The sequence below is a fragment of the Perca flavescens genome, chromosome 15 (assembly GCF_004354835.1).
Source record: "Perca flavescens isolate YP-PL-M2 chromosome 15, PFLA_1.0, whole genome shotgun sequence".
NCBI lineage: Eukaryota > Metazoa > Chordata > Actinopteri > Perciformes > Percidae > Perca > Perca flavescens.
Genome location: NC_041345.1, coordinates 26,773,919 through 26,801,228, shown reverse-complemented (window position 1 = coordinate 26,801,228; position 27,310 = coordinate 26,773,919). Strand labels below are relative to the sequence as shown.

Below are 27,310 nucleotides of genomic sequence, written 5' to 3'. Positions count from 1 at the left end.
TGTATATGAATATGTATTATGGATAAGGTGTTTAAGTTAATGTTACTATTTCCTACTGTGGTTTATATTGTTCCAGATACCACACACTACCAAACTGCAGACATATTTGTATCCTTTCTTATTGCTGGATAAAGTTGACAACTACTTTCTGCCTCTGTGTCCACTCCTATCCTAGAGTTCAGCCGTGGATGAAGTTCCATAACTGTTTTGTCATTCTGACAATAATATCTTTATCTTTTTTTTTATGACAGGAGTCTAAGAAGTAGAAGTTTTTTTTGTCCATTTTGTCATTGCTGTACAAATATGTGCTGTTTTCTTTTCTTTTTTTATGATAGCTGCATTTTAGAATAGAAAAACAGTATTATATCCTATATCATTTTATTATCTTAGGATGTTTTCAAATTCACAAAAGTAAATTAACAAAAAAGCTGTATTTTAAAGTTTTTTTGTATGAAATGCAACAAATTTTGTTTTTCCTGATGTAATTTTTACCACATTTACCACTTACCCCCTGGTATATATGCCTAGTTATATCGTTGTCATTGCACTTCTTTTTCAATAAAGACTTAGAAAAAAAAAAAAAAGATGAAATGGCATGTGGTTCCGCCCAGAACCCGGTTCCACCCTACTCTGCTCCTAATTGGCTTTTCCTTGTACTCTTTACCTTAACGGTTAACCAATCTCACGCTTCATACCTAACCAATTCAAGAAACGAAGGCAATAAGTACGCCTACTAGCCAATCATAGGCGGAGAAGGGCGGGTCATGGTTTCGCCATCCTAGGAAACGCAAAATTGCGTCCGGCAAGTGGGGGAAGGAAGATGGCGGCGATTGATGGACCGGGGCTACTGTTAAGCTTTTAAAACGAAAAAAACAACAACAACAGTTGATGATTTGTTTTAACGGTTGATTAAATGTAATGCGAGACGGTGGCTTTGATCTGAGACTGCAGATTATCGGACTACAGGTAAATCATTAGCACACGGTCCCACGGTTAAGCTAGCTAGCTAGCTAACTGAGTACCTGCTGCCAACAACAGTTGTAACGTTAGCTACGTCCTTTTTAATAAATCCAATGTACGTGTGAACAGCGACAAAACCAGATTAGAAATATTAGAACATAACGAACATAGCGTTAGCGACAAAGATGTCCAATTTGACAGCCAGCAACGTTAGCGTAACTAGCGTCAACAAAAAAATAAAGCTAACATTGGCTAAGAGTGAGCACAGATATAACGTTACAGCAAAGTCTCTTAACGCGAAAACTGTACTGTACTCATCTCTTTCCCATCAACAAGAGTTAGAAAATACAACACCTATACACGTATTCGGTAAACGGTGGTCAGTAAAAAGAGAAATCGTTTAAGCTAAGCATAAAACCGTGCATTCCTTTCATTGGATAAACAACAGCATAGAGAAATGGGCTCTACGTGAGATACTTGGCTACATGTGTTAATACAAGCAGTTTTGCATTAATGGACTGACTCTTCAACCAATCATGAACTGCAAAACGAAGCCATCCCTGCTAATGTCACTTGTTATAAGTGATGAAATCATGGCTGGCCTGCTGCTGCCTTTATCTTTTATCTCTATCCCCTACTTTGGGATGGATCTTTGTTAGCTTTGTTGACAGTGGTCACAGATTGCTGCACACTATTAAAAACACAACAACAACAATGTGCTTTATGCTGTTTTTTTTTTTTTTTTTTTTTTTCTTCAAAGGCAGCTTCAATAACTGCAGAGTTACATCCATTCCCTTTTGACAACAGCAGTAAGAGTGAAGACTGTTGACAGATGACCACCGCTCTGCCCTAGTCAACTTTTGGAGAATGGTAGCAGAGTTGCAGTTGGGGGGGAGGGAAAGCTGCCTGTGAAAACCCAGCATTAGAATGTAAATGTATACGTTTTTTTATTTTTTTTTATTGCATTCTCTCATTCACAGCACCATTGCTCTCTCTTGCCCGAGACAGTCTGCAGCCTTCACTTCAGTGTGGCTGCCGTGAATCCTTCTCTCTCTTTCTCCTTTTTTTTTTTTTTTTTTTTATAAATAAGTCAACCGTAAAGCCTAACTTTAGTTTGATGTTATCAAACACAGAGAAGTGTTCTCCCCTAGTCCTGAAATTGTCCTTAATTGATACTGGAGTAGCCTACATCATTGTTTACTGCTGCCCCTGCAATGTATAAAACAAACCGGGATCGACCTGTGCCGACTGGCTTGGTTTGAAGTGACAGAAGAGAGGCTGAACCCGGGTGAGGTAACCCTGGTCATCGGTGTGAAAGAGGCACCAGCCAGTCAACGCAGGTTGATCCCTGGTCATGAACATTCAGATGTGGCCTTTGGTCGCAACCCGGGAGTGATGCATACCAATTACTTTACACGTTATATTCAATGAACAGCTAACATGACATTCTCCAGTCCAGCTGTAGACCACCAGAACTAATGTTTTGTACTTGTATATCCTCATTGTACAGTATGCTTTCTGCAGTCTGCAGAAACGTGTGCTGCTAGCCAGGGCAAGCTTATAGTTTTATTCCCCTCCTCCTGCTTTTCATTAATTGCAGGTGCAGCAGTAAACAAGGAAATTATAGAGGGTGGTCTAGACCTTCGCTGTCTGTAAAGTATATATCAGATAAATATATAATCTCTTGCTCTCGCCTTCCAGACTCCACCACTTAAGAAAAAATACAATTAAGAAAATATAATTGCAAGAACACGTCAAGCCGGATTTGATCGCACTAGGGCAAAAAACGTGTGTGTCGAGAGAGAGGCAGTGAGATAATTAAATAAAACTTAGTGTCATACGCTTATGTTCCAATGCTGTTTTTTTTTTTTTTTTTTTTTTTTTTTTTTTACAGGCAGCTTTTTTTTGGAACTACAACTCTGCTTTCAGCGGGCATACCGCTGTTCTCATAGGGAATGAATTGAACTGCTCTGCTGTGATTTATTACAGCTGAATGTGAAAACCCAGCCAACCGCACACCAACTTTGCCCTCCCCCCCCAATTTCCAACCAATGACATTATTTGACATGGTGACCCTAGTTGTGCGCAATTCACATTTTTGAAAAAAAAAAAAAAAAACTTTTACTCTGTAGGAGGTATCCCACGTGCATGTTGTGACAAACTATCTTACAGTTGCTGTAGATGTACACTCTGGCTGTATGCATAATCGGCGTGGGCCGGTAACCGGTTTCAAGGTATACCGTGGTCTGAAAAAGTCCCAGTTTCAAAACCACTAAACGTTTCTGTGCTACCGTTCATAAGGTGTGAGCTGTTTTTATTTTTTTTATTTATTTTTTTTTTATGAGTCTACAAGGACAGAAAGTGCAGTTTAGAAATCACTCTCCCTGCCAGTGTGCAGTGCGTTTAAAATCAAATACATTTCTTTTTTTACCCAGGCATTTAAAAAATAATACATTTTATAGCTGTAATTGTAATACCGAGAAACCGTGATTTATTTATTTTTTTTGCTGATGGTTATCATACCGTCGGAACCTCATATCTGCCCATGCATAATGATTACCATAAATTGTACTTGATATGCAGCACCGTGACTCGCCATGAATCATTTGTTCATGAGTTACTAAATGTACTTACACAATCCCCTCTTCTTCTCTTCATCCAGACACTGATTGACTCACACATTCTCTGCTTTTGGCCATTGATTTTGTATTTTTGTAGTCTCCTTTCCTGTAATGGACACCTCCATATGGTAAAGCTAATATAAACTAATACTGGATTTGTCATTCATAATTAAGTTTTAAAACTTTCATAATGTAACAAAAACAAACCCTTTTTTTTTATAGAAGCCCTTATATTAGTTTCACTTAAGACTTGTGAGCAACATATGTTCTGAGCAGGGTATGTTATTGGTCAAAAATAAACTAGTTAGCGCTATCTGGTGGAAAATGTACCTCTTGCATTTCTCTACTGACATTTCTTATTATTTATTGTCATAATAGCTAATGACATACAGTGGCTTGCATAAGATTACACACCAATGCTAAAGTTGGCTAAAAATAGGAATAAAAAAAACCTCTTTTGGAAATTGATCTTAATGACTTAATTAAAAAAATGAGGAAAAATCCAACCTTTAAGGACACCATCCTGATAAAGTTCCCTTGGCCTTTGGAATTAAAATAGCCGGGGAGTTAATTCCAAAGGCCAAGGGAACTTTATCAGGATGCATAGTATCCTGGATCCATGAAATAACTGGCCTTTAAAAATAAAAATCTGCCTGCTTCTATGGGAATTTAACATAGGGCTGTGTATACTTGTGCCCCCTGTATTTTAAGGAAGAACATGTATTTATTTGCGATACATTATTCATTCACAAAGAAAATTGGTGTCTTTAAAGATTGAATTTTTCCGAATTTTTTTTAATTAAGGCATTAAGATCAATTTCCAAAAGATTTTTATTTTTATTTATTTTTTTTATTACTCTTTTTAGTCAACTTTAGCATGGGTGTGTAAACTTATGCAAGCCACTGTATATCGATAACGCTACATTGGTCATGTTGATGTTGACAAATGAGATGTCCGTCATCAAATATCCTCAGTCAGGCCCTATTCTGCCCATTATTGTCCCCTTATAGACTAATAGTAATCCATAGTGAGTAAAATGGAATTATGCAGAAGTGGAATTACTACAGGTTCCTGGCATGGACTGCTGTGTTGAACGTGGGCAACCTATTTCATAGGTAGTTCGCTGTTATTTGACAGAATTACTATGTTAAATGTTACTTTAGTCTTGCAAATACATTGTAATTCATCAAATTAACCAGCTTATATCCTTGCAAAATCATTCTCCCACTTTTAAAGTGTTCACAAATGGGCTACTACTACTCCGTGGTCTCAACATTTCCCGGTAGATTTTCATTGTATGATGAAGACTGCATATGTCCTGTCTTTTCTACTAGGCGTAATCCTGGGTTCCATTTTCCAGGCACCGCCTTGCGACCGTCGCGACCAACCTCCGGGACCCGCTGTCTGACTTCTGCACCCCGAGCGTTCCTGGCCCATGGACTTGACTCCGGCATCAGGCTTCAGAAGGAGGCCTGCTGCCTCCTCCTCCTCCTCCCCGAGTGGAGTTAGAGAGATTGCCAGGAGCCCTCCTCCCTGCTCGCCCTCCTTGTCCCTGTCCTCTCCTTCGTCTGCTCCGTCTTCACCCCTGTCCACGTCCTCCTCCGTCTGCGGCAACCTGTCCGTCGCTCCGAACCATGTAAAAGGTCTGACCCGGGGGACAGAGGTGACCAGGCTGTCCACCACTTCTGCCTCTCCAGCAACACAGTCTCTCTCCGCACCTACGTCCAATGCCACCTCCTCCAAATCCTTTCCTCACGCCTCAGCGCAGCCACGTGTCGATTGTGAAGAAGAGGGCGGGAAGAGGGAGATGTATGACCCTTTCCATCCAACTGAGGGAATGAAGGGGGAGGAGGGGGAAGGGGAGAAATACGACCCCTTTGACCCCACTGGTTCCCCAGCATCAGACCCTGATGATGGTAGTGGCAGAGGGAGGGGGGCGAAGAGAAATGCTGAGAGGGGAAACGATGAGGAGAAGGAGGAGGAACCTCCAGACTCCACTGACGCCTTGACCGACTTGCCAAGCCCCTGTCGGGCCACCCAGCTCTCTCTCAGGAGGACGGTGGACTGTAGCAGCACCAAAGCTGGGGGGCAGAGGGACCGGGACGACTCCGATCACTCCGAGATAGAGGAGGGGGAGATAGTTGGGGCTGCCGAAAGAGATGGCGGCAATAAGAGACCTGCTGGGGAAATCCTCTCCCTGAATTCCCCAAGCGTCTCCTTCTTCGGTTCCAAGCCGGAGCGCATCCTGCGGGTGCTGGACGGCGACGGCTTTGTGTCGGTGCGCGCCGAGAGCACCTGGGAGGCGGACCGGGAGCCGGAGGACGAGCCTGTGGTGGGAGTGGAGGATCTGAGGAGGAAGCTGGTCAGCAGACGAAAGGAAAGATATCTCTCCTTTCCCGCTTCTTCCCCCCTCTCTCCTCAGCCAGCGCCTCCCCCATCCCATCCTCCAGCTTCGGCCCCCTCCTCCCCTCCCACGCCTCCGGTGGAGCAAGGCAGCAAGAGCCGCAGCAAGTCCTCCAAGAGTTCCAAGGACTGCAACCGACCGAAAGGCAAGGATAAGAATGGAGAGAAGGAGGAGAGAAGAAAAAAGGGCAATAAGGACAAAGAGGGAGGTCAGGAGAGGAGCAAAGAAAAGGAGCGAGGGCACAAGGCTGGGAAGGAGGTCAAGGGAAGGAGGAGGAGCAGCAGGAGCAGGAGCAGTAGCCGGAAGAGGAAGAAAAGACAGCACAGCAGCCCCGAGGCTTCAAGGTCCTGCAACTCTTCAGGAAGAGGGGGCCACACTAGACACTCCTTTTCAAGCCCGTCTGAAGAAAGGCACCGAGAGAAAGAGAGGGATAAAGACAGAGAGAGGGATAGGGACAGAGGGAGAGAGAGAGAGAGAGACCGGGACAGAGACCGAGAGCAGAATCGGACCAGTAGCCGTAGAAGAGAAGAAAGAGATCGAGATCCTAGCTCCAAAAAGGAGGAGAGGGAAAGAAAGGGAAGCCAACATTCGAGCAGCAGAGAGCGGGGCATTTCAAAGAGGTCCAAAAGAAGCCGGGAGAAGCGGGACGGGGACCGAGACAGGGACAGGCAGCGCGGGAGGGAACTGCGTTGGGACGGCCGCCCCGTTGTCCCGCCGTCCATCCAAGACCTCAACGGGTCTGACCTCTTCGCCATCAAGAGAACCATCACGGTCACCACCACCACAACCACCACCACCGTCCCCGGCTCCCCGCGACTCACCCCGACCTCTCCCTGTCGGCCCGCCCAGGACTCGGACAAGCCCCACAAGAGGAAGAAGAAGAGGAAATGGCACTCGGCCGGAGAGATGGAGGACCAGGGAAGCTGTCGCAGCCGATCGCCGTCGCTCTCGCCGCCCAGGTACCACGGCTACGAATCGGACCGCTATTCCGACAAGTTGGAGATTGACGTGTTGTCTTTGGACGGGGAGGCTTTGGACTCGGACTACCCCTCTTTGGAGGACACACCCCCTGCCGCCCTGCCGCCGGAACCGCCTGCGCCCAGCCCCAAAACGAAAGCCACCCCCAAGACTGCACGACATCACCCGAAAAAGAAATCGGACCCGTTGAAGAAGATTGGCCAGTCGGAGTCCTCGTCGTCCTCCTCCTCCAATAGAACCAAAAGCAAATGCCTCTCCTCGCTGACGGTAACGTCTGGCTCCGCCTCGTCTGGCCTCCCCTCGGCAAAGCGAGCCCGGAAAACTGGAAAGGACAAGGACCGGGACAAAGGCGGCAGGAAGGATTTGGGTCACTCCAGCAAATCCAAGAAAGAGAGCGGCGGCAGTCGGAAAGGCAAGCTTCAGTCGAAGGTGTCTGTGCTGGTGCGCGAGGGCGTGAGCAGCACCACGGGGGCCTCGGTTGGCTCCGGAAAGCTAGGCATGGACCTCCTAGGGCCGGGAGGTACAGGCGGGGGCGCCGGGGGCTCCGTGGTCGGTGGCTCGATCGCAGTGGTCTTCTGCAGGGACAACGAGAGCAGGTCTCCGTTCCTCAAACCTTGCTCGGAGCCGCTGTCGCTGGGCAACCGCGGCAAGGACCTGAGCGGCATGGGAAAGCGAAGCGGCCTGGCCGCGCCGCCGTCCTCCCTAACCCGTCCCGCGGGACTGAAATCCAAGAAAACAAAACCAAGCTCCATCACGTCCACCTCCTCGTCTGCCTCCTCGCCGTCGTCGTCGCTGGCAACCAAGCGCCGCCGCCGCCTGGCTAAGAAGACCAGAGAAAAAGGCGGCGCTGTAGGGTTGGCGCCAGGAGAAGGCAGCCAAGCAAAAGCCCCATCTGAGGGCTGGGGGGCGGGCTCCTTGGATTCTCAGTCAGCCATGGGAGACGGGAGCAAGTCGGTCAGTCCACACACTAGCCAAGCTGGCCCTGCGCCCTGTTCATCCTCCTCCTCTTCCTCCTCCTCCTCCTCCACCAGTGTGCTTCCACCCTCCTCCTCCCCACCCCACACGCCCCCACCCTCTATGGCTCCTTTGCGGGACACCAGGGAGTCTTCGCCAGACTCTCAGACCGTGGACAGCAGCTGTAAGACTCCAGACCCTTCTTTCCTAGCCGAGGACTGTCCCACCAGCCCCGCGCTCCCAGCATCCAGTCCGTCCGGTCGGTCCACCCCCCACGGAGCCGGCCTGGGCATGGCCTTGTCTACCCCCACTGCCAAGCTCCCTCCTCCAGATGATGCCCCCAAATCCCTGGCCTCGCCTCCTTGCTCGTCGTCTTCGGCAGGCTGCGGCCTCACTTCCCTCTCTCTGCCTCTGTCGTCGTCGGACCCCTCCTCCTCCGTGTCCTCCTCGTCTGCCAGTAAGCCGCCACCTCCCCCCCAGCAGCGCCCGCCCTCCCCTGGAGTCTGCAGACCGGAGTGGACTGCACCACTGGAGGAGTCCTAGCGTGTGAGTTCCCTGCATAGATGCACAGACGTCTGTCATGTTATCACGAAACATTCTCACACACACACACACACACCGTAAAGGGGCTTACAAAGGCCTACACTAAAGTTAAATGCACCCTATTTCATAGACTCACATTAACGCACAGTATTAAATGAAGTAAACCGTTGACACAAAACAGTAATGTGAGCTATTTAAGTTAGCTGATACATGGTTAAACCTCATTGGCTCGTACCAGTGTATCTCCGTGTGTACTTTGTCCACAGCAATCCCACCAATCGGTCCCAAAACGTCCCAGTTAGAGAGGAAATGCCCTAAACATATTCTTTGTAAATCTTTACAGTCATTCCCCGAAAGAACCAAGCAGGCCTGTCTTGTTGCACCATCCACGTTCTCTTATAAACTAGACATTTTCAGCGTGTAATGTTGCTCAGAGGTTCTGGTTAATGCTGCTCGATCCGACCGAAGTTTAAAGTAAACGCAGAGAAAGTGGGGAGCGAGGGATATCCGGCGGAACTTTTCAGCGGTGCCGGAACTATCCCGTACCCGAGCCGTCGTTGATCCAGACTAGTCGGAAACAAAAAAATGAACACTACAGCATGCTTTGAAAAAAATGATACTGGCATGGCACTTTTTAGTTCATGTTCTTTAGTCATGCTCGATAAAATATCTGTTGTAGTTGGTCATTCAGTTTCCCACTGCACCGTTACATGAAATGTGCATGTGTACATGATATGTACATAACTTAGGTTCCAGTCCCTGAAACTAAGCATAATAGACCTTCATGCACACAGATATGAATCTGTACATTAATTGTTGCGGGCTGTGCTTTGTCCCTTACACCCTGCCTATGGTGGTATTTAGTTGGTACCTAAAGGGCTTAGTTGTTTTGACAGTAACTCTTTTAAAAGTAATTTTAATATTAAATCCATAGTTTTTCTTTTTTCCTTTTTATTATGCTGTCAGTTTATTCCTGTTGTCAGTCCGTAGTAGTGCTGTTGGAACGAATTCCGAAATAATTTGAAAAGTAATTGATCCGATATTGCCTGGTATGGGTGAGTACTGCGGTTTATGCACCGATCTGATACCACGTAATTTAGCCCAGAGGAAAATCTACTTTTAAAGTAGTTTATTTGTGTTCTTTTTCCGTTACGACTACTGTCAAACTGGGTAATAAAAGAAAGTTCTGCGGCATTTATTGTTTGTGTTTGTTCATGTTTCACAAAAAGTTTAAGCCGAGCCAGGCCGACACAATTTTATGTATTTTATTATTTCGGGACAATGCACATTTAATGAACATGTACAGCAGTACACGTAAAAAGTGCCAGATTGTAGCCCATGGGCTAATTTCCATCTGTAGTCCATTAGGCAGGTTAAAGTTACAATAAAAAGGACAAAAGATAAACAGTAGTAACATTTGCTATATAAAACGGGGAGAAACCGGAATAAAGAAAAAGAAAAACGGGACAATTCGTTCAAGTGTTAAAACCGAGACACAATTCATTAGTATGCTCTACTTGGGCTAATACGGTACAGCATACAGTTAGAGGTGGTTGTACGTTTGGTTAGCTCTAAGTCAGCTCCAAGACAAAAGATATACAGTAGTAACATTTGCCCTATGAAACAGGATTGAAATAATGCTATAAATCATATCGCATCCATACAGGCATAGTAGTAAACAGCTGTTAAAACATAATAACGTATATGACACACTGGTATCGGATCGGTACTCAGCATCGGCCGATACGCAAGTTCAGGTATCAGAATCGGTATCGGGAAGCAAAAAATGCTATCAGACCATCTCTAGTTGCCTTGTCATTCATGTTATGTTGATCAATGAAATGTATAACTTTCTAGATATACGTGTGCTTCTCCTGAAATAATGGTGTTTATCATTCTTCCTCTCAGTGACTGCTCTGCTCTTCAAAATGGAGGAGGCCAATCTCGCCAGCCGAGCCAAAGCACAAGAGTTCATCCAAGCAACCAGCCAGGTCAGAGCGCCACGCTGTCTTAAAGGGACAGTTCAACCCCAAATCAAAAATGTGTTTTTTTCCTCTAACCTGTAGTGCAGTTTATCAGCCTGGATAGTTTTGGTGTGAGTTGCCCAGTGTTGGAGATAACCGCCCTAGAGATGTCTGTAGGGCTGCAACAACTGGTCGATTTTGAAACGGATTTATAAAAATAGTTATCAACCAATGTCGTGATCGATTAGTTGGGGTCATGGACGTGGTATTTCAGTTTGTAAATTAACCTGTATTTGTGCGTTTTTCTGTCAAAATCCCTTAAGAATTTAAGGAAAAAAGATTTCTTGTATGTAAGCTCAAAGGGTGCTGCGCGCCGCCCCCCTTTGTCTCAAAGTGCCTGTCTGACTGTGTCTCACTTTGTCTCATGTCTCTCATGCAGATCCTCTCCCAGGCCAATCAGAGCCAGTCCCAGCAGCTGGCTCCTCCTTCCTCATCCTCCCAGATCCCGCCCCCTCCCTCTCTGCCTCCGCCTCCTGGTATGAGCCCGGCCCAGTTCATCCTCCACAGCTCCCTCCCATTAGTTGGCTGCACCAAAACTCCCCCCTCTCTCCTGCATCCCTCTAAAGGTGTTGGATGTGCACAGACCCCGCCCACCATTATGCCTGCGGGGCTTTCAGGAGTTACTGGGAGCTCTGGTGACACTGGATGGGACAACGAGAGCAAAGACCCTGACAAGGTAAAGTTGAGGTTCATGCACAGATCAGGACTGTTTGTCTAAAATGTGTCCTTTTTATTTCATTTCATATTTTAAAGGTGCAATATGTAATACTGACAGCGAGTGTTTAAAAACGTTACGGCAGTACAAATTCAAAATACTGGAGAGAGTCGTCTCCCCCGCCCCCTCCTCCCCAGACTCAAAGTTTACGGAGGTTGCCAGGTTGAGACCGCAGCATCCAACAACAATGTTGCTAGACGCTTGTCTCACATAGCCAGACATTACTCCACAGCACAGCGGAGTAGCTAACGCTAGATGCTGGCTATGTTGACAGTCATAGAAGCCCGTGCTCACACTCTGTACCCGACTGACAAACGCACTTCCTAGGCTTAGAATTACAGTAGGAACCGCTAAAAACGCAACAACATCGCCGCCCTCTCCACCTGACGGACAGACACACTTCCTAGGCTTAGAATTACGGTGAACACTACCTTGCCGACTGAACACACTTTATTGGCTTAGAATTACGGCAACAATCGCTAAACACACTGCAAACTTACAGTCCTCTCTTCCTGATTTACAGCCCCCCTCTCGTGGCTTCAAATAACTCACCATTATTGGCTACGCCCGCTGAACAAGCCTGGTCCTCCGGTAACGTTAGCAGGGTTAGCATGGCGATGTTAGCCAGGACCAGTCGGGATCACTTTACTGGCTGTGTCCGTCCCTTGTGGCCGTGATAAATTAGCCTGAAGCTAATGCTTACCTGTTGGGGAGAAAATTAGCTGTCTCCATCTTTCAAATACACCTACAATATTTACCCAGACAGGTTTGTTACGTCTCTGGTCACACAACTGTTAGAAACATGGCGGGTTTTTTTTTTTTTTTTTTTTTAGGTCTGGTAGAATCTATCCTAACGTTACAGCTGTAGCGCGCTGGGTTTACGTATTTTCCAGGTATATCTGGCAACCCGGCCTGGCTGTCAAACTGGGCCGTTGATAAAAACACACAGGCCAAAACACAAAGAGACATTCTGTCACAGAACGGAACCTTTCAAAAGGAGAAAATGCTGGCATTAGTGTTGTTGTCAGAAAAGATCGTATTTCAACAAGTTTCCTTAATATTTGATGACACATTGGGGTCATTATTGGATTTATTACAGTAAATATAGTACATATTGGACTTTTTTAAATAAAGACCTCGTTGTCTCTTTGATACAGGTAAATTAATTTACACTATTTTGATGTGTTTAAGGCTTACTGTATTATCTTGTTTTAATCGTGTATAGCACTTTAACTGTTTGTAAAAGCACTATACACAAAGTGTTGTATTATTATTATTATTATTATTATTATTATTATTATTATCATCATGTCATTAATTTTAATATGTCTGTCACCTGAATTGCCCAGTACCTGAAGAAGCTGCACACCCAGGAGCGGGCGGTGGAGGAGGTGAAGCTCGCCATCAAACCGTACTATCAACGCAAAGACATCAACAAGGACGACTACAAAGACATCCTCAGGAAGGCAGTGCATAAGGTCAGCCTCGGGCAGCATAGCAAAACACTTCTAAGTTAACTCGGTGTGTGTACCTCAATGCACATCTTACTTAAAGCCGCAGTAGGTAGTTTATTTTTGGCGTCATTGTGCATAAACATAAACATCATAATAACCTTTTCAGCATATTGTAATTCCAGTGTTCTGAGAGAAAACTAGACTTGTGCACCTCCTCTTGGCTCTGTTTTAAGGCTTTAGAAACTCTAGCTGTCACAGGAGACTTTGGCCAATCACAGGTCATTTCAGAGAGAGAGAGAGAGAGAGAGAGAGAGAGAGATCCTATTGGCTGTTCAGTGAATGCAGAAGCGTGTGCCTGTTCCTTGGGTGAAATTTCTATTTAGCACAGCCAAAGGCTGAAGCTAATTCAAAGCTATAATATATAACTATTTTATCAGCGATTGTATTGTAATCTATATACAGTACATGGAGGAAAGAAACTGGATTTGGAGTAATGCTTAAAAACAACAAGTCAAACTGGCTGATAAAGCAGCAGTGGTATCTATTCCTCCAATGAAACTAAATCAACAATATATACTTAATGTCTTTTGGATTGAAACAAGGCTATTTAATCCCACTGTGTCCATGTCTCAGATCTGCCATAGCCGCACTGGGGAAATCAACCCGGTCAAAGTCAGCAACCTCGTGAAGTTGTACGTCCAGCGCTACAAATACTTCCGGAAACACGGACGCAAAATGGATGATGAAGAGAGGGATGACAGGGAGCAAGAAGCGCTGCATTCCTCCGCCTGAGAGGAGACCACCTTCTGCTCAACATCTGAGCCATCCACTGATTTTTTTTTGTTGTTGTTTTTTTTTTATTGTTTTCATAGCCCGCCTTATCTATGCTTTTATTTGATCTTATGGAACCCGCTCCCCTTATCTCTTTGGTCTTACTGTAAATATGTCTCACATAGAAGATGTATCATGTATACAATGTGCAGGAAGTGGATGCTATCATGCACACCTGTGTGATCTAATATAGTCCAGTACACCAACCCTGCAATAAATACTGCCTTTGGAAAGCTTAGAGTTTTTAGATTTTTGTTGACTGTCCATTCAAAGCTCCGCAATGGAGGGGGGGGCACTAATTGCAGGGTTTTATTGTGTCCCTAGCATTGGATTAGGTGTTCACGCTACTTTGTCTCCCCCATCACTGTGTATCAAAGCCCAAACCGAGGGGAGACGCAAGACCCAGTTACAAACACCAAAGTACGCTAACAATAGCATAAGGACACTACAGGCCATTTCCCTCCCTCCCTCCCTCCCTCCCTCCCTCCGTCCCTCCGTCTTTGCAGACACAGTGATGTTTCAAATACATTGACACATCTCACTTCTTTGATTCTGTTGTCTGTTTTGTGTGCATGTGTATCTGAGGTGGAGAATGTTGCTAAATCTCTTTATAAAATGACTTGACCAACAAACTATAAATGTTGCTTGAAAACCAGTATGCAATAGAATGACATTATTTAATCTGTTTTCTGTATTTGCATAAGAAAGAAATCTATTAGTCACACATACAATCCTACGTACAGTGAAAATTCTTCTCTGCATTTAACCCATCCTAACCAATTAGGAGCAATAAGCAGCCATAGTCCGGCACCCGGGGACCGACTCCAGTTGTAATGCCCGTACCTAAGTTAAGGGCGATGGCAGGAGTTACCCACCATGCATGTCTTCATGGTGGGAGGAAACCACGCAAACAAGGGGAGAACATAGAAGCTCCAGACCGAAAGACTGCTCCAGACTGTCAGCCCAACCACAGAGCTGGCCTTACTTACCAGCTTACAGAGTCTGCTGCCCTGCCAACCTGATGAACTTAATTTCAGCTACAACAGTAAACCGTGTGCATTTGCATGTGAATCTGGTAGTAACTTACAGTAAGTTCTCAAAAAGGCAAATGTAAAAATAGAAACTTTAGACAGTATTCCACCTGAGATCATTTGACAATGATTAGATGTGGTGTATTGTGTAAATAAGTAGGCCTACCTGTATAAAAGAAGGCTACATGAACTATAAAACTGTACGCGCACATTGATAGTTGTGCACTTTATCTACTCAGTGACTGGCCAACATTGCCCTCTAGCGGACCTAAAGTATTGCAGCGCTTTTACGTGTGGTGCAGTCCGATTTCGGCTGGCAGTCTGTTTACAGCACGACACCAGTGCGATTTACGTTATCCCGCCATTTTATTTTTCAGAACACAGCTCGCACACGGCGCACACACACATTCGAGTCTTTGTCGCCGCACGGCCTGGGCGCTCTGAGCGGACCGTACTAAGTTACTGTTTTAACACTTTCGCAAGCGTAAGTTGGTCCAGGAGACCTGCATATATCGTCCGGTTCGTCCTCTGGTTCATGGTCTGACATTTGTCCAGACATCGGAGGAGAGAAGGTAAGAGTCATGCTCGAGGCTCCTTGTAAGCATAGCTAGTTAGCTTAATGGCTAATGCGAATGTCTCAACGCTACACTGCTGAGATGTTAGTCGGAGTGTAGCTAAACTATTATCGTATAACTACCGTCTATAATGGCAACGCTATATATAAATAGTTAATGCTGTTTGGCTGTGCAACTAAACGTAGCTACACGTTGAGCACATGCTAAAAGAAGTCGCCTTAATGAAGACAATTGGTACATGAAGCTAGCGTTAGCGTTAACGATCTTGCTAGCTTCCGCTATTGGTGTTGGCCTGCCATTTACTGGTCGAATTTTGCAACGTGTCAGATATTGTTTATGGTAATAAATAACATGCTTTTGTTAATTTAGGTGAAAGATGACGCAGTTTTTACCCCCGAATCTGCTGGCCCTCTTTGCACCGCGGGACCCTATTCCTTTCCTGCCTCAGCTAGAGAAGTTGCCCCATGAGAAGCATCACAACCAACCTTACAGTGGCATCGCACCGTTCATCAGGCATTTCGAGGTGACTATTTAATCTTGTGTAATATTCGAATGCTTGGTAGTTTTTTTTTTTTTTAGTAGTTTAAATACATAATTTCCAATGTAATTTATTATCCAAATTTACCCATCAGGATCCTAGAGATGCCCCTCCACCAACAAGGGCAGAGACCCGTGACGAGCGACTGGAGAGAAAGGTGAGATTAACATGAACGAAAAGTTATCAAGTAAATAGTGTGAAGTTCCTGTTTTTAGCAACAGTTTGAGTCATTCTCAAAAGCATCATTTGTCAGTTTCACGGTATAACGTCACTGTCCTTTCTGTCAGTCTTTGGATCAGAATACAATCTGTTTTAGCCAAATGTTACTACTGTGAGTCCTTTCAGCTTTACAGATATCACACAGGGCTAATGAACTATTCCAGATACATAACACGCTTTGCTATGTGCATCTTAGACTACATTTTCACTCACTATGACCACTACTACTGTCATTACTAAGGAAAAATCCAGCACATGGACCTTAGGTACCTTAGAACAATGTTAGGTGAAACAGGTACCGCTCATCTTACACATAGTTTATAGGGGTGGCAATACTGTATCGATGCACAGAAGCCAAGTATCGATCTTTTATTATGTGTTGGTCAGTTCGTCTGCTTGACAATCCCATTTTGCAGCAACACAATTGAAGAGAGATGAATAAACAGAGAAATGTATCTTTTTAGATAAAACAGATGTTGACAAAGTTTCCTTTTGGGGGACATAATTTGAAATTTGGAAAAATTTGAAGTTGGAAAAAAGGTAATGAATTGCAATATATCGCAGAATATTGCTATATGTTTAAAATCACAATAATATTGTATCGTGATGATATTGTATCTTGAGGCATCTGGTGATTCCCACCCCTAACAGTTTATAATTTTATCATGTTGGTTACGAGCGGCATGCACCCCCACTTACCTGGAAAACGTTTTAAACAATAACGTTAATACAGCGTGTCGGGAATACAGTGTCTCCTCCTGCAGCAGGAAGTCAGATGCGGAGGGACCGCAGCGTTCGCTAACGTTAGCTTCTTGTCTCATCTGGGGTCTGATAAATTGAGACCCAACCCTCAGGCTCGCTATCTTAAGGTTGGCTGGCTTCAAGGTGGACTAACTATTAGGGCTGGGCGATATGGTTGAAAACTGTATCACGATATAAGTTTTTCATATCGGTCGATATCGATAATTATTGATATTTTTTTATGACCTATTTAAAATAAGGACCAGGAGAAAAATATATTAAATTTAAACATTTTTATTTTAAACTTAACCCTGCTCTGATTATAATCCCCTCAGTTATAAAAGCAGAATTGTCAACACAACCATGGAAAACACTCAAATAATTCAAATGTAAACATGTCTAAAATCACAATGAACACTTAACAATTATCTCTTAACATTAAGGTGCAAAATTAAAGAATAAGTAAGAAGTGCTTAATAAAGTGTCATAAAATAGTGCAAAGTGTTAGCTAAATATAAGAAACCTGAGAAGGAACTATTTTCTGCAGGTTTAGTGCTAGGTTGGTAACCTGGCTTCTGGACAGTGCTCAGCATGTCTGCCTCCGTTATTTCTTTGTAGCGTTTAGTAAGGCGCTGATGCAGAGTACCTCCCCATGGTGGTCTGCTGCTTGTGCCGTGTTGCAGCTGCAGATGTTGTTGGACGTTGATGGCGAATACGGCTGTGCTCCAAAGTGTGAGCGCGGCTAAGGTGGTAAAACAAGTTTATGGTATTACCAGTGTTGGTCTGACGACATTGGTCTGACTACGGTCAGACTTATAAAATCCCCAAAACTGCGATACTGACTTTTCCTGTTTTATCAACGATTTCCTCGCTCGCTGCGGCACTCACTTTCCACTCCACTCCGGTTCTGTTATTGAAGAACACGAGACAGCGATGTGGCGCAACCAAACTTGATACTGTTACATGATTGGCTGTTAGAGTGTCACTCCCCACGTTGCTAGGTTGCCAGAGAGTGAGGGCCTTTGTTCATGCAACCAAACTTGATTCACAACCTCTGGTTTCTTCTGATGAAGAAAAACAAGTTATCGAACGTTTTATCGACCGCATTTTCTATTGATATTGATTATGTGTCTATCGCGATACATATCGTTATCGTTTTATCGCCCAGCCCTACTAACTATTCTTCTTTAGTGACAAGCTGCTGCTCAAAGTTGTGCTTTAGTTATCTCTCCCTCGCCAACCCAGGGAAAACACAGATTAGTCATGAAACCTAAACCGAATAGTTTATGTTCCTTAGTTATTGATTCATGATCTAAACCTTTTCACAGATGTGAGTTAAACTGGACTTTTTCATTAAGTTCTACACGTGTTACAAGATAAAGTAGCCTAAAACTACCATTGTCAGTTAGTTGTTTTTCATGGTGGCCTGTAAAGGCTTGGTTATACTCGCACACAACGCTTGACTCCGTAGATGGTGCGCGAGTACGCACAGAAATATTCTGATTTCTAAAACTTTGGCACGCACGACATCCTATGCCGGATTCCCCTTTTATAAATCAAAATTTACTCCAAATGTGGTGCGGCTTCATGACATGCCCATAGTTGCCCATAAACAGTCAGTGAAACGCCCCATTTTAATATTCATCCATACCGACATGATGCGCACAGAGGAAAACAAAGCAAAGGATTTTCCCTCAATGTGAAGTTGTAGTTTTTGTTAGAGAAGTGGGAAATATTTTTGGAGGGCACAGTGTGGGCATTATTAATGCCAAAAAAGATGTAGAGTGACATGTTGCAGACGCACTTAATGCCACAGCCTCAGAGGTCGGACCGCGGCCCAAATTAAAAAGAAATGGTCTGATCAGAATCAGAAATACTTAGCCGCTGAGTGAATGTGAAGTCCTGACTTTTTCTAGCCGTCCACGGGGCTGAACACAGACTGGGACATTGATCCTAATCCAGCGCTAGCATCTTCATTCAGAGCGTCGTCACTGAGCGATTGTTGGGGATTGACCATTTTCTGTAAATTTTTTGCTTTGCAGAGGCGAGAGAAGATTGAAAGGAGGCAAACAGTGGTGGAGACTGAACTCAAGCTTTGTAAGTTTTCTGTGATGTACTGTATATGGATGTATATTTTTTCACAGCAGCCATTTTGACTTGTCATAGTAGGAAAAGCACAGCTGAAATTGATAACCTTAACGATGGCTCAGTTCCATCAAGTGTCCCAGTAAGCTATTTCAGTGAGTCAGCATGCACAATACCAGGGCCTCTCCTAAATGGAATGCAGCCAGCATTGATGGTTTTGAATACACCGGTGCTCTTCCTACTATGACATTGTCAACATGGCTGCCGTGAAAAATGTCTGTTACAAGCTCTTATCACTGTATATGGTTTCTTGGCTTGAATTAATCCCTTTCCTGTTTGTGTTATGTCAGGGGACCCCCATAATGACCCCAATGCACAAGGGGATGCCTTCAAGACATTGTTTGTTGCACGAGTGGTGAGTATTTGGAAATAAATTTGAGTGTTTTCCACCAGATCTGTAGATTAAGCAAATGTTATTTTGTTGTCTAATGGTATTCTGTCTTTGCTGTAGAACTATGATACTACGGAGTCCAAGCTTCGTCGTGAATTTGAGGTCTATGGCCCCATCAAACGGGTACGTTTAGCTGCTGTTTCTCATTTGTCTACCTGTTCACATGTTTACAGTAAATTTAAATCTTAGTACAGGTAAAGTATCCCTGCCAGCCTACAACTTAATCTGTCCATATTCTATCTTAATCTGTTACTTGGATTGTTTGCTAAATTGTGTCAATGTCATGTTCCAAACTTGACCTAATTTCACAGGCGCAGCTGAGGATAAACAAACAAACATATATTGATGATGCACTGACCTGTTTTGTATTAATTTAAATATCTTCTTGAATAGAATTCCCGTGTGCTATCTCTGTGTACTGCCTAGAAAAACGATCATGTTGATTTAATAAGAGATTGCATGACACTGTTGTATATGCATACACACACGGCTACGGTGGCCTGCAAATGTGTTGGGGTTTGGCAGGTCTGTTTTGTTTAATGATGAATTCCACAGCAAACCAATGTCTCCATTACTGTTTGTTCCAGATTTACATTGTCTACAACAAGAGGACGGCCAAGCCTCGGGGCTATGCATTCATTGAGTACGAGCATGAACGAGACATGCACTGTGAGTACCAATGTGGCGCACTGAACAAAAACTATATATATATATATATATATATATATATATATATATATATATATATATATATATATATATATATATATATATATATATATATATATATATATATATATACACTGATCTCTGACATGCAGGGTGGTTCTTCAGTGGAACCCCCTATCGTTTATTCTATATGGATATTTTTGTAACGATACTGGGGTGGCAAAATTCTCTCAACACTTTAGGAGGTTGACTACCAACTACCTAAGGAGAAAATGTAGGTTTATGGAATCAAAGACAGAGTGCTTTTAAGAGACATATTTTCTACAATTTGCATGTTGAATCCCCGAGTCTGGTGGTTGTGTGATGTGTGTTTGTGTTTGATGCGTGTCATCAGTTGACTAACTAGTCTGGTTGAGGAGGGGAACCACTTCATTCAGTGGGGCAGCCTGGGCAAAGTGGGAGGACCAAGAGGTAGAACTGTGTCTTTCATCTGTAAACCTGAACATCTTTGCCTGTCAAAGGGCACATTTGTCTTTTAACTGTTAGGCATGTAGCTCTGTGGAAGAGCAGCTCTCCTGGTTGGACTGTGATGGTAAGCACAAGGTCAGACTGGTCACCAAACATTGAATGGGTTTATTTTTTGTCAGAAATATGTCAAGGACTGTATGGAAACCCATCTTTTGTAGGACCTAGGTATTGAGCTTTACGGTCAAAGTTTTTATTAGTGGTCTTCAACCCTGGTCATGGTGAGATAAGTTAAATTCACCACACTAGTTTGTGCGTGTAAGCCGGTGGTGATGCCACAGTGAATTAGGCGTAATGGAGTAACTGTCTCATTAGACAAGTGAATGGTGCCATCTAACACAATGACACCATTCTGGGCTATTAGTTGTAATTGGCTCTTCAAGACCAGAGTTGCTGAATCACAGCGAACGTGTAGCAACAGCAGTGGGTGAATTGAGGGGGGATGTGGGGCTAAACAGTGTATTAACTGTGTGTTGTTCTCATTGCCACTGCAGCCGCCAATCTGTGATGGCTATTGGCCAGAGCTGGCTGGCAGATGATGATGGTTATGATACATCTACACCCTACTACCACAGCTCAGTATATGGTTGGTATAATGGGTTTGTATGATGGGTAAGATTTCTTTCCACCCTCCATCTCCTACATAGGAAAGAGGAGCTACGTTCAATGGGTAAAGCATCTTTTTTTTGCAAGCTCTAAAGAGCTTTCAGTGCAATTACTACTACTTGGATCTTAGGCTTTGACCATTGAACGCACCCCTGACCACTAGTGTTATTAAATGTTGCCCAATGATTCTGCCCTTTATGTCAAAGCCATCTCTGGTAACTTAGGGCTCATGTTTAACAATAGCAATCCCGCATTATCCGCTGAACTTTTGCTAGCTGGTGAGCGAGGAACTACAGACGCTAGCGCCATTCATCTGCATGTACTGCAGTGAAACCGAGCCGGTAGTTGAAAAGTTTCCCTTTTTTACAGGCGTGCTCCCTTAAGAATATAGCAGAACCGAAATATTTTTGGAACTTAACAACGCAAAGCATCTGGCAAGAAACCGAAACGTGTCTGTCAGTACTGCAGCTGTGCATACACACAGTAAACAACACTGTCCATCTGAACTAATAATAATGAATAATGTATTACTATTCCTTATTGCATAGGCGATTTAGTGGGTAGTGCACATGGGGAAAAAACAATGGAGCATTCGATTGATGATTGGACGTTGATTACCATGGCAGTGGTGTAAGCTTCAAAGCATTCAGGTCAGCCCTAATGCTGTGCAGATTGAATTTTGTAGCAGCTTTTCAGAATCATAGTGATTTTTCAGTCTTTGGTGTAGCAAAACATTTCAGTCCCGTGTAAATGTAGGTCAGTGGGCAGTTGTCTAAAGAATTTAAGAATTTTCATAACCAGTAAAAAATTCTCATTTTGTTTGACTGTAAATACAGTAGAACTGCTGATGCTAGTATTACACAGCTTTATTAGTATGTATGTAGCCTCTAATCTGTATAGATAGGTAACCTGCATTTACTCTCACGGTCAGCTGGTAATGTTGGTATTATATATCCTATCACCTCATGGCAGTTAGGGTCAAGTGTTATACTAAATATCAGTCCTAATCAAAAAGACAATTCAAAGTTGTAAATAATGGAAACTGGGCATTAACTCAACTAAGCTTAGCAGCCATACTGTTGATACCTTTTACTACATTTTTCTGTGATTTCATTCCCCAAACTGCCAGTTATCTGAGCAAAATGTGAGGCTGGCAGATGGTAGAGGCTAATCAGCTTAATAAAGTTCACAACCCCGTTTTATCTATTACATGTTTAAATCTCACTGAGAGGTTGATGCATAATACTGTCCAAACTAATAGTTCTGGGCTGGCTTTAATAGAAATGGCAGATGAGGGGAACTGTCTTGGTAATTCTGCTAAATGGCCTATTCATACATTTGTTCACTACATACTAATTAGCCTTACAGACTACAATAACTATAGCAAGGTCAAGATTTTTTTAAAGAAATAGTTCAAACATTTTAAGTTTCTGACATGTCAGTAAATTAGTTTAGACACTAGACTATTGATATTTCAGGCTTATATCCAAGACATGTCAGTGAACATGACTTCATTGAATTCTTAGTAAAAAATAAAGTGTATTTCTCATTAATTGGTTGGGGTTGTGATAAAGCAACTCCTGTAAGGAAGGCAGTCCCGTGTTTTTTGTTCTGTTTTCAGTTGGTCAGTTGGTAGGACTGGTGGGGGTTTGGTAAGGCCCTATCATTGGATGAGAAGTTGTCATCTTAAGTGAACACAGGAAGTGGAGGGGTTCTGGTAAGGCCCCTGATAGAGGTGTTGTGATGGTATGTGTATTCTGACGCTGGGGGATTTTGGTAAGGCCCTGAGACTGGGGCAGAGACTTCCATAAGGCCCATGAGTGAGGGATTATGGTAAGACCATCGACTGTAGTATGAGTGAGGATGTTTGGTAAGGCCCTCAGAATGTATATGTGAGGATTTGGTAAGGCCCTCAGACTGTATGCTCCAAGTGATGGGTTTTGGTAAGGCCCTCTTCTGAAAAGTTTTCCCCTCAGGGATCATCACTACAGACCAGTGTAGCAGCCAGGATGAGCCACCTGGATCTTGCCAAGTCCACTTCCATTATACAAGATGGATTGAAAGACTGTTGTGTGGCATACTGAGATAAGGTGTAGGACAAAGTCTGAATGTATACAAGGTTGGAAATGCAAAACCCTGGAGACTCCTTGTTGATGAAAGCTCATGTTGATCTCTCATAAAGCTTGTAAAATGTTTCAGCAGATTAAAGCCGCTATAAAAGAACATTCTGCCGTATCATAATATTTGATTGAAAAATCGTGTACAGTTTGGTGCAAGATAAATTTGATTTGCCATGCTGACCTGCTGTTTTGTGTGCGCATAATCACTAATTTATTCTCAAGCATTTCTAAAACGAAGGTCAAAATCGAGTGACCGAACTCTATCGTACAAACGATAGATTTCAGTTATTCAGAAATCTGAAGCGAAATACGTTGCAGTGTGCTTAAGTGCCATGATATAATTTAATCTTATCTAAAATTGTAGATTTAATGTCACCTGTCCCAGCAGGTTGGGTTAAGATGCTTTTAAAATATCACACTATGGTTTGAGTGATCTAGTTTGTAACTGTCAACCCTGTGTGAAACATTAAGAATTTATCAAAAATATGAGTAACTCCCTTGTTCAATAGTAATTATATATAGGCTACAGTTAAATCCTCATGATTATCCTTAAGAGAACCTAGATGACTCTAAATGGCTACTATATACTGTTATTTAATGTAGACTGAACCTAAAGCTGGGTATTGAAATGATGCAGTTAAAAGCGTAACATATCAATCACTCATCGGGTGGAAGGAAGTCTGCTCCCATTATCCTTCGGCTTTTGCCCAGAGAGCAGCCATCTCGGCCTCGCCTGCTCCTGGTCAGTATAATAATGCACTGTTTGTTTCCTTGGCCACATTGATGCAGTTGTATTCTTATCTAACCTCTGTCTTCCCTCTTCCATTCCTCTTCTCCAGCCGCCTACAAGCATGCAGATGGGAAGAAGATTGACGGGAGAAGGGTGTTGGTGGACGTGGAACGAGGGCGCACTGTAAAAGGATGGCATCCTCGCAGGCTAGGTCAGCTACCTTTTTTTTTTAATGTTAAAGGGATATTTCACCCCTAAAATCAAAGCTATTTCTTACCTGCATGCCATTTATCGGTCTAGATAGTTTTGGTGTGAGTTGCCATGGGTTGGAGATATTAGCTATAGAGATGTCTTGAACTGGATGGCACTCGGCTTTTAGTGAAAGTGCCAAAACAAATGGTTTAAAAACTCAACAGCAATGTCTTTTTCCAGAAACCATGACCCTGTTACTCCAGATTATCCACAGACCTGCTTGTGAGGATTTTTCATGTAGGAACTATTTATTTGTACCAAAGTACACCCGCCAACTGCATCAAAACGCAGAAGGACAAGTGGCTCATGCTCGTGAGAGTGCGAGATTCAAACATTAATGGCGTTGTCCTCCGCTGAACTGTAGCGTTAGCTAGCTGAGGTGTTAAGGCCCTGACACACCAAGACAGCCGTCGGTCCAAGTTGGTCCGACGGTGACCGACCGACGCCCTAGTTTGTGCAATGTGTCCCATGCTATCAGCCTGCGACGGCTGCTGTCGGCCTGCATGCACCTTTATAATAAACATAAAACCTGAGTACCTACCTATCGAACGAATAGTCAGATCCAGCCCTACGCCAGATGAGTGACAACTTTGTTGGCTACTTTTCTGTAACCAGTGTAGGATGAAGGCATGTTGGTAATCTGTATCAGTGTCTGTGTCCAAACTAGCAGTGACAGATGCCGCCCACAAAGAGCCTGGGGCTCTCCCAGGTTTCTGCCTAAACAAAGTTTTTCCTCACCACTCAAGGTTTCTACCAAAAAAGAAAGTTTTTCTTGGCCACTGATGCACCAAATGCTTGCTTGTTGGTGAGAGAGGGTAGACATCTCTATGACCGATATCTCCCAACACTGGGCAACTCTCACTACAGTTTAAAGGAAAAATGTGTTTTGGATTTTCAGTTGAACTGTCCCTTTTTAAGCTTTGAAGGTTTAACCCAAGGACAAAAAACGACAATAGTGTCTTTTCTGAGAGCTTAATCTGAGGTTTAAACTTGTCGAGCTGCTGTATATTATAATTTTTGTGGCGGGCTAACGTTGGCAGTAGTGAAGCTTAATTTACTGTAGAATAACTGGACATGTTAGCTTAGCTCACTGATCTTTCCAAACGCCTAGTTAACACTGGTAATAAGAAATATGACAATGTGATTTAATGTTTTGTATCTAAACGTACAAACTAACAGAGTTGCTACTAGTGTCTGACAGCAATATACTGCCGAGCGGGATCATATTTCAATGATGTAGCAGTGGGATTATGGGTGGGTGACGAGGTTTTTGTATGGCAAGGGCTCTCAAAGAAAACTGAAACCGCGAGCTTAAAAAGACAAGGTTAAAGTCGTAACCAAAGAGTTATTATAAGCAAAGCTACTAAAGAGTCTGTTATTATAACCTCACTGCAAGTAAAAGTCATCGCTTAGAGGCACAATACCGCCACCAAGTGGCCTGGAGTTGCTACACTGTTATTATGGGCTGTTGTCACCTGTCTGCGACAAGTGCGACACCTAGTGGTGAAAATCGGTATCCCTTTTCAGCCGGTGTTGGGCTTGATATCAAACTGGTTCTAAATGTTTACACCGGCCCAAGCCTAGTCCTGTTTTGGGAACACAACCGGATGGCAGGTGAAGGGGGCCATGGGTGGATATTTTACCTTCACTAATTAAGTAAGTCTGAGGGTCCATACTTAACACATTTTATCTTGTGTTTTGCTTGTTTTTCTGAACTAGGTGGTGGATTGGGTGGCACTAGAAGAGGTGGAGCTGATGTCAACATTAAGCACTCTGGCCGCGATGATGCGTCACGTTATGATGATCGCCCACTGGGGGGGTAAGTACTTTTCAGGTTTTCGGGTCTGGGTGGTATAAAACAAAGTTGTGCTGTGTATAACAGTATTTCCTTTGTCCTGACTGCGCATAGTGATCGGGACCGGGGAGAGCGGAGGGAGCGCAGCCGGGAGCGAGACCGGGAAAAGGAAAGAGGAGAACGCAGACCGCGGTCCCGATCCCGAGAACGGCGTCGACGTACCCGTTCCCGGGAGCGAGAGAGGGAGAGAGAGAGGCCGATTGTCGCAGCAGAGGACAGCGGCAGCGGCGGCGGCGGTGGTGGTGGTGGTAGCAGGCGTCGAGAGCGAGAGAAGGACCGCGGGGGGGCAGCGGGAGGAGACAGCAGGAGTAGGGAGAGGAGTCGAGAACGGAAGAGAAGGAGCAGGAGCCGCGACCGCAAGAGAGACAGGGAGAGGGGCAAGGGTCTGGATGGGGAGGAGGTCGGCCAGGGAGACGGCGCTCCCGAGGCGGGCGAGCGCATTCCGGAGGAGCACGAAGGAGAGGTGGGTGAGGGGACGGAGGAGCGTAGAGACAGGGACCGAGAAAGGGACAGGGAGCGCAGGCGCAGCCACCGGGACAGAGACAGGCGCAGGGGAGACCGGGACAGAGACAGGGAGCACAAGAGGGAGCGGGGGGAGAGAGACAGGGGGGAGCGCAGAGAGGAGCGCCACGGCTCCCTTCGAGATGACATGGGCCCCCAAGATGACATGGGCAACGAGGATGAGGGGGCAGCCCCGCCACACATGGAGGAGTACAGTCAGGACGGAATGATGGATCAGCAGTCGGTGCCGTCGGCCGATGGCTACGTCTCCAGTGAGAACGGCTACAAGATGGAGGCTCCGGGAGACGAGTACTGAGATGGGCCCCCCTCCCAGCAGGCTCCCACTCAGACAAGTTGTTTCATACTATACTTTAACTGGACCTCTAACTTTTTGCCAAGGCACAGGAAGCCTAAATGTCAGGGCTTCTTCAGTACCACCAACAAGCTCGCTTTCCCTCCTATCTGTCGAGAATCTGTTGAAATATTCCACTTCATATTGTTGCACGCACAGTTGATGCATATAATATAACTGATTTGATCTCGCTAAAGTTGCAGCTTTCCTGCATTTCCCGACTAATCTGTGCCACTTATTGTTATCGGTTACCTTGATGATTCAAGCTAGGTATATTTGGTTTTTTTTTTTTTTCTTTTCACTTGACTTGGGATGAACTGTAAAAAAAAAAAAAAATACAAGCTTTGTTTTTAGATGTGTAGATTGTGTTGTCTTTTATTTCCAGATTCATAAAGCAGTTAGACTGTATGCTCATTTGGAACCAAGTGGCCGATTTCTCCTCAATGTATGTGAAATTGAAGGAAATGTAGTATTGTGTAACAATTGAGGGCTGTTCTGTTCATTCTGGAATAAAGTTTTTTTTAATTATGTCTCCTGTTTGTATGTTCGATTTGCAAGCTTATGTTCTTACATAC

At 44.1% G+C, this 27,310-nt stretch overlaps 2 protein-coding genes across 2 annotated transcripts; both read left to right on the top strand.

The window, feature by feature from the left end:
* Positions 1 to 762: 762 nt before the first annotated feature.
* On the top strand, positions 763 to 14,140 carry scaf1 (SR-related CTD-associated factor 1). The gene is given in 7 exon segments (XM_028598935.1): positions 763 to 966; positions 4,917 to 8,407; positions 8,410 to 8,464; positions 10,370 to 10,452; positions 10,865 to 11,161; positions 12,550 to 12,678; positions 13,288 to 14,140. Coding segments are annotated over 6 exon segments (4,113 nt in total). The 5' UTR covers positions 763 to 966; positions 4,917 to 5,017; the 3' UTR covers positions 13,447 to 14,140.
* A 690-nt stretch (positions 14,141 to 14,830) lies between these two features.
* snrnp70 (small nuclear ribonucleoprotein 70 (U1)) lies at positions 14,831 to 27,265 on the top strand. The gene is made up of 10 exons (XM_028598934.1): positions 14,831 to 15,088; positions 15,461 to 15,614; positions 15,724 to 15,786; positions 18,632 to 18,686; positions 19,025 to 19,089; positions 19,186 to 19,248; positions 19,713 to 19,794; positions 23,885 to 23,986; positions 25,747 to 25,846; positions 25,937 to 27,265. The coding sequence occupies exons 2-10, from the start codon at positions 15,468 to 15,470 to the stop codon at positions 26,697 to 26,699; spliced, it is 1,440 nt and encodes a 479-aa protein (XP_028454735.1). The 5' UTR covers positions 14,831 to 15,088; positions 15,461 to 15,467; the 3' UTR covers positions 26,700 to 27,265.
* The last annotated feature ends 45 nt before the right edge of the window (positions 27,266 to 27,310 follow it).

Excerpts from the sequence above, each read along its gene's own strand:
- snrnp70 (XM_028598934.1), top strand. The coding sequence starts at position 15,468 with ATGACGCAGTTTTTACCCCCGAATCTGCTGGCCCTCTTTGCACCGCGG. Across the intron at positions 18,687-19,024 it reads GGAGACTGAACTCAAGCTTT|GGGACCCCCATAATGACCCC; the intron begins GTAAGTTTTCTG and ends GTGTTATGTCAG. Across the intron at positions 19,795-23,884 it reads GCATGAACGAGACATGCACT|CCGCCTACAAGCATGCAGAT; the intron begins GTGAGTACCAAT and ends CCTCTTCTCCAG.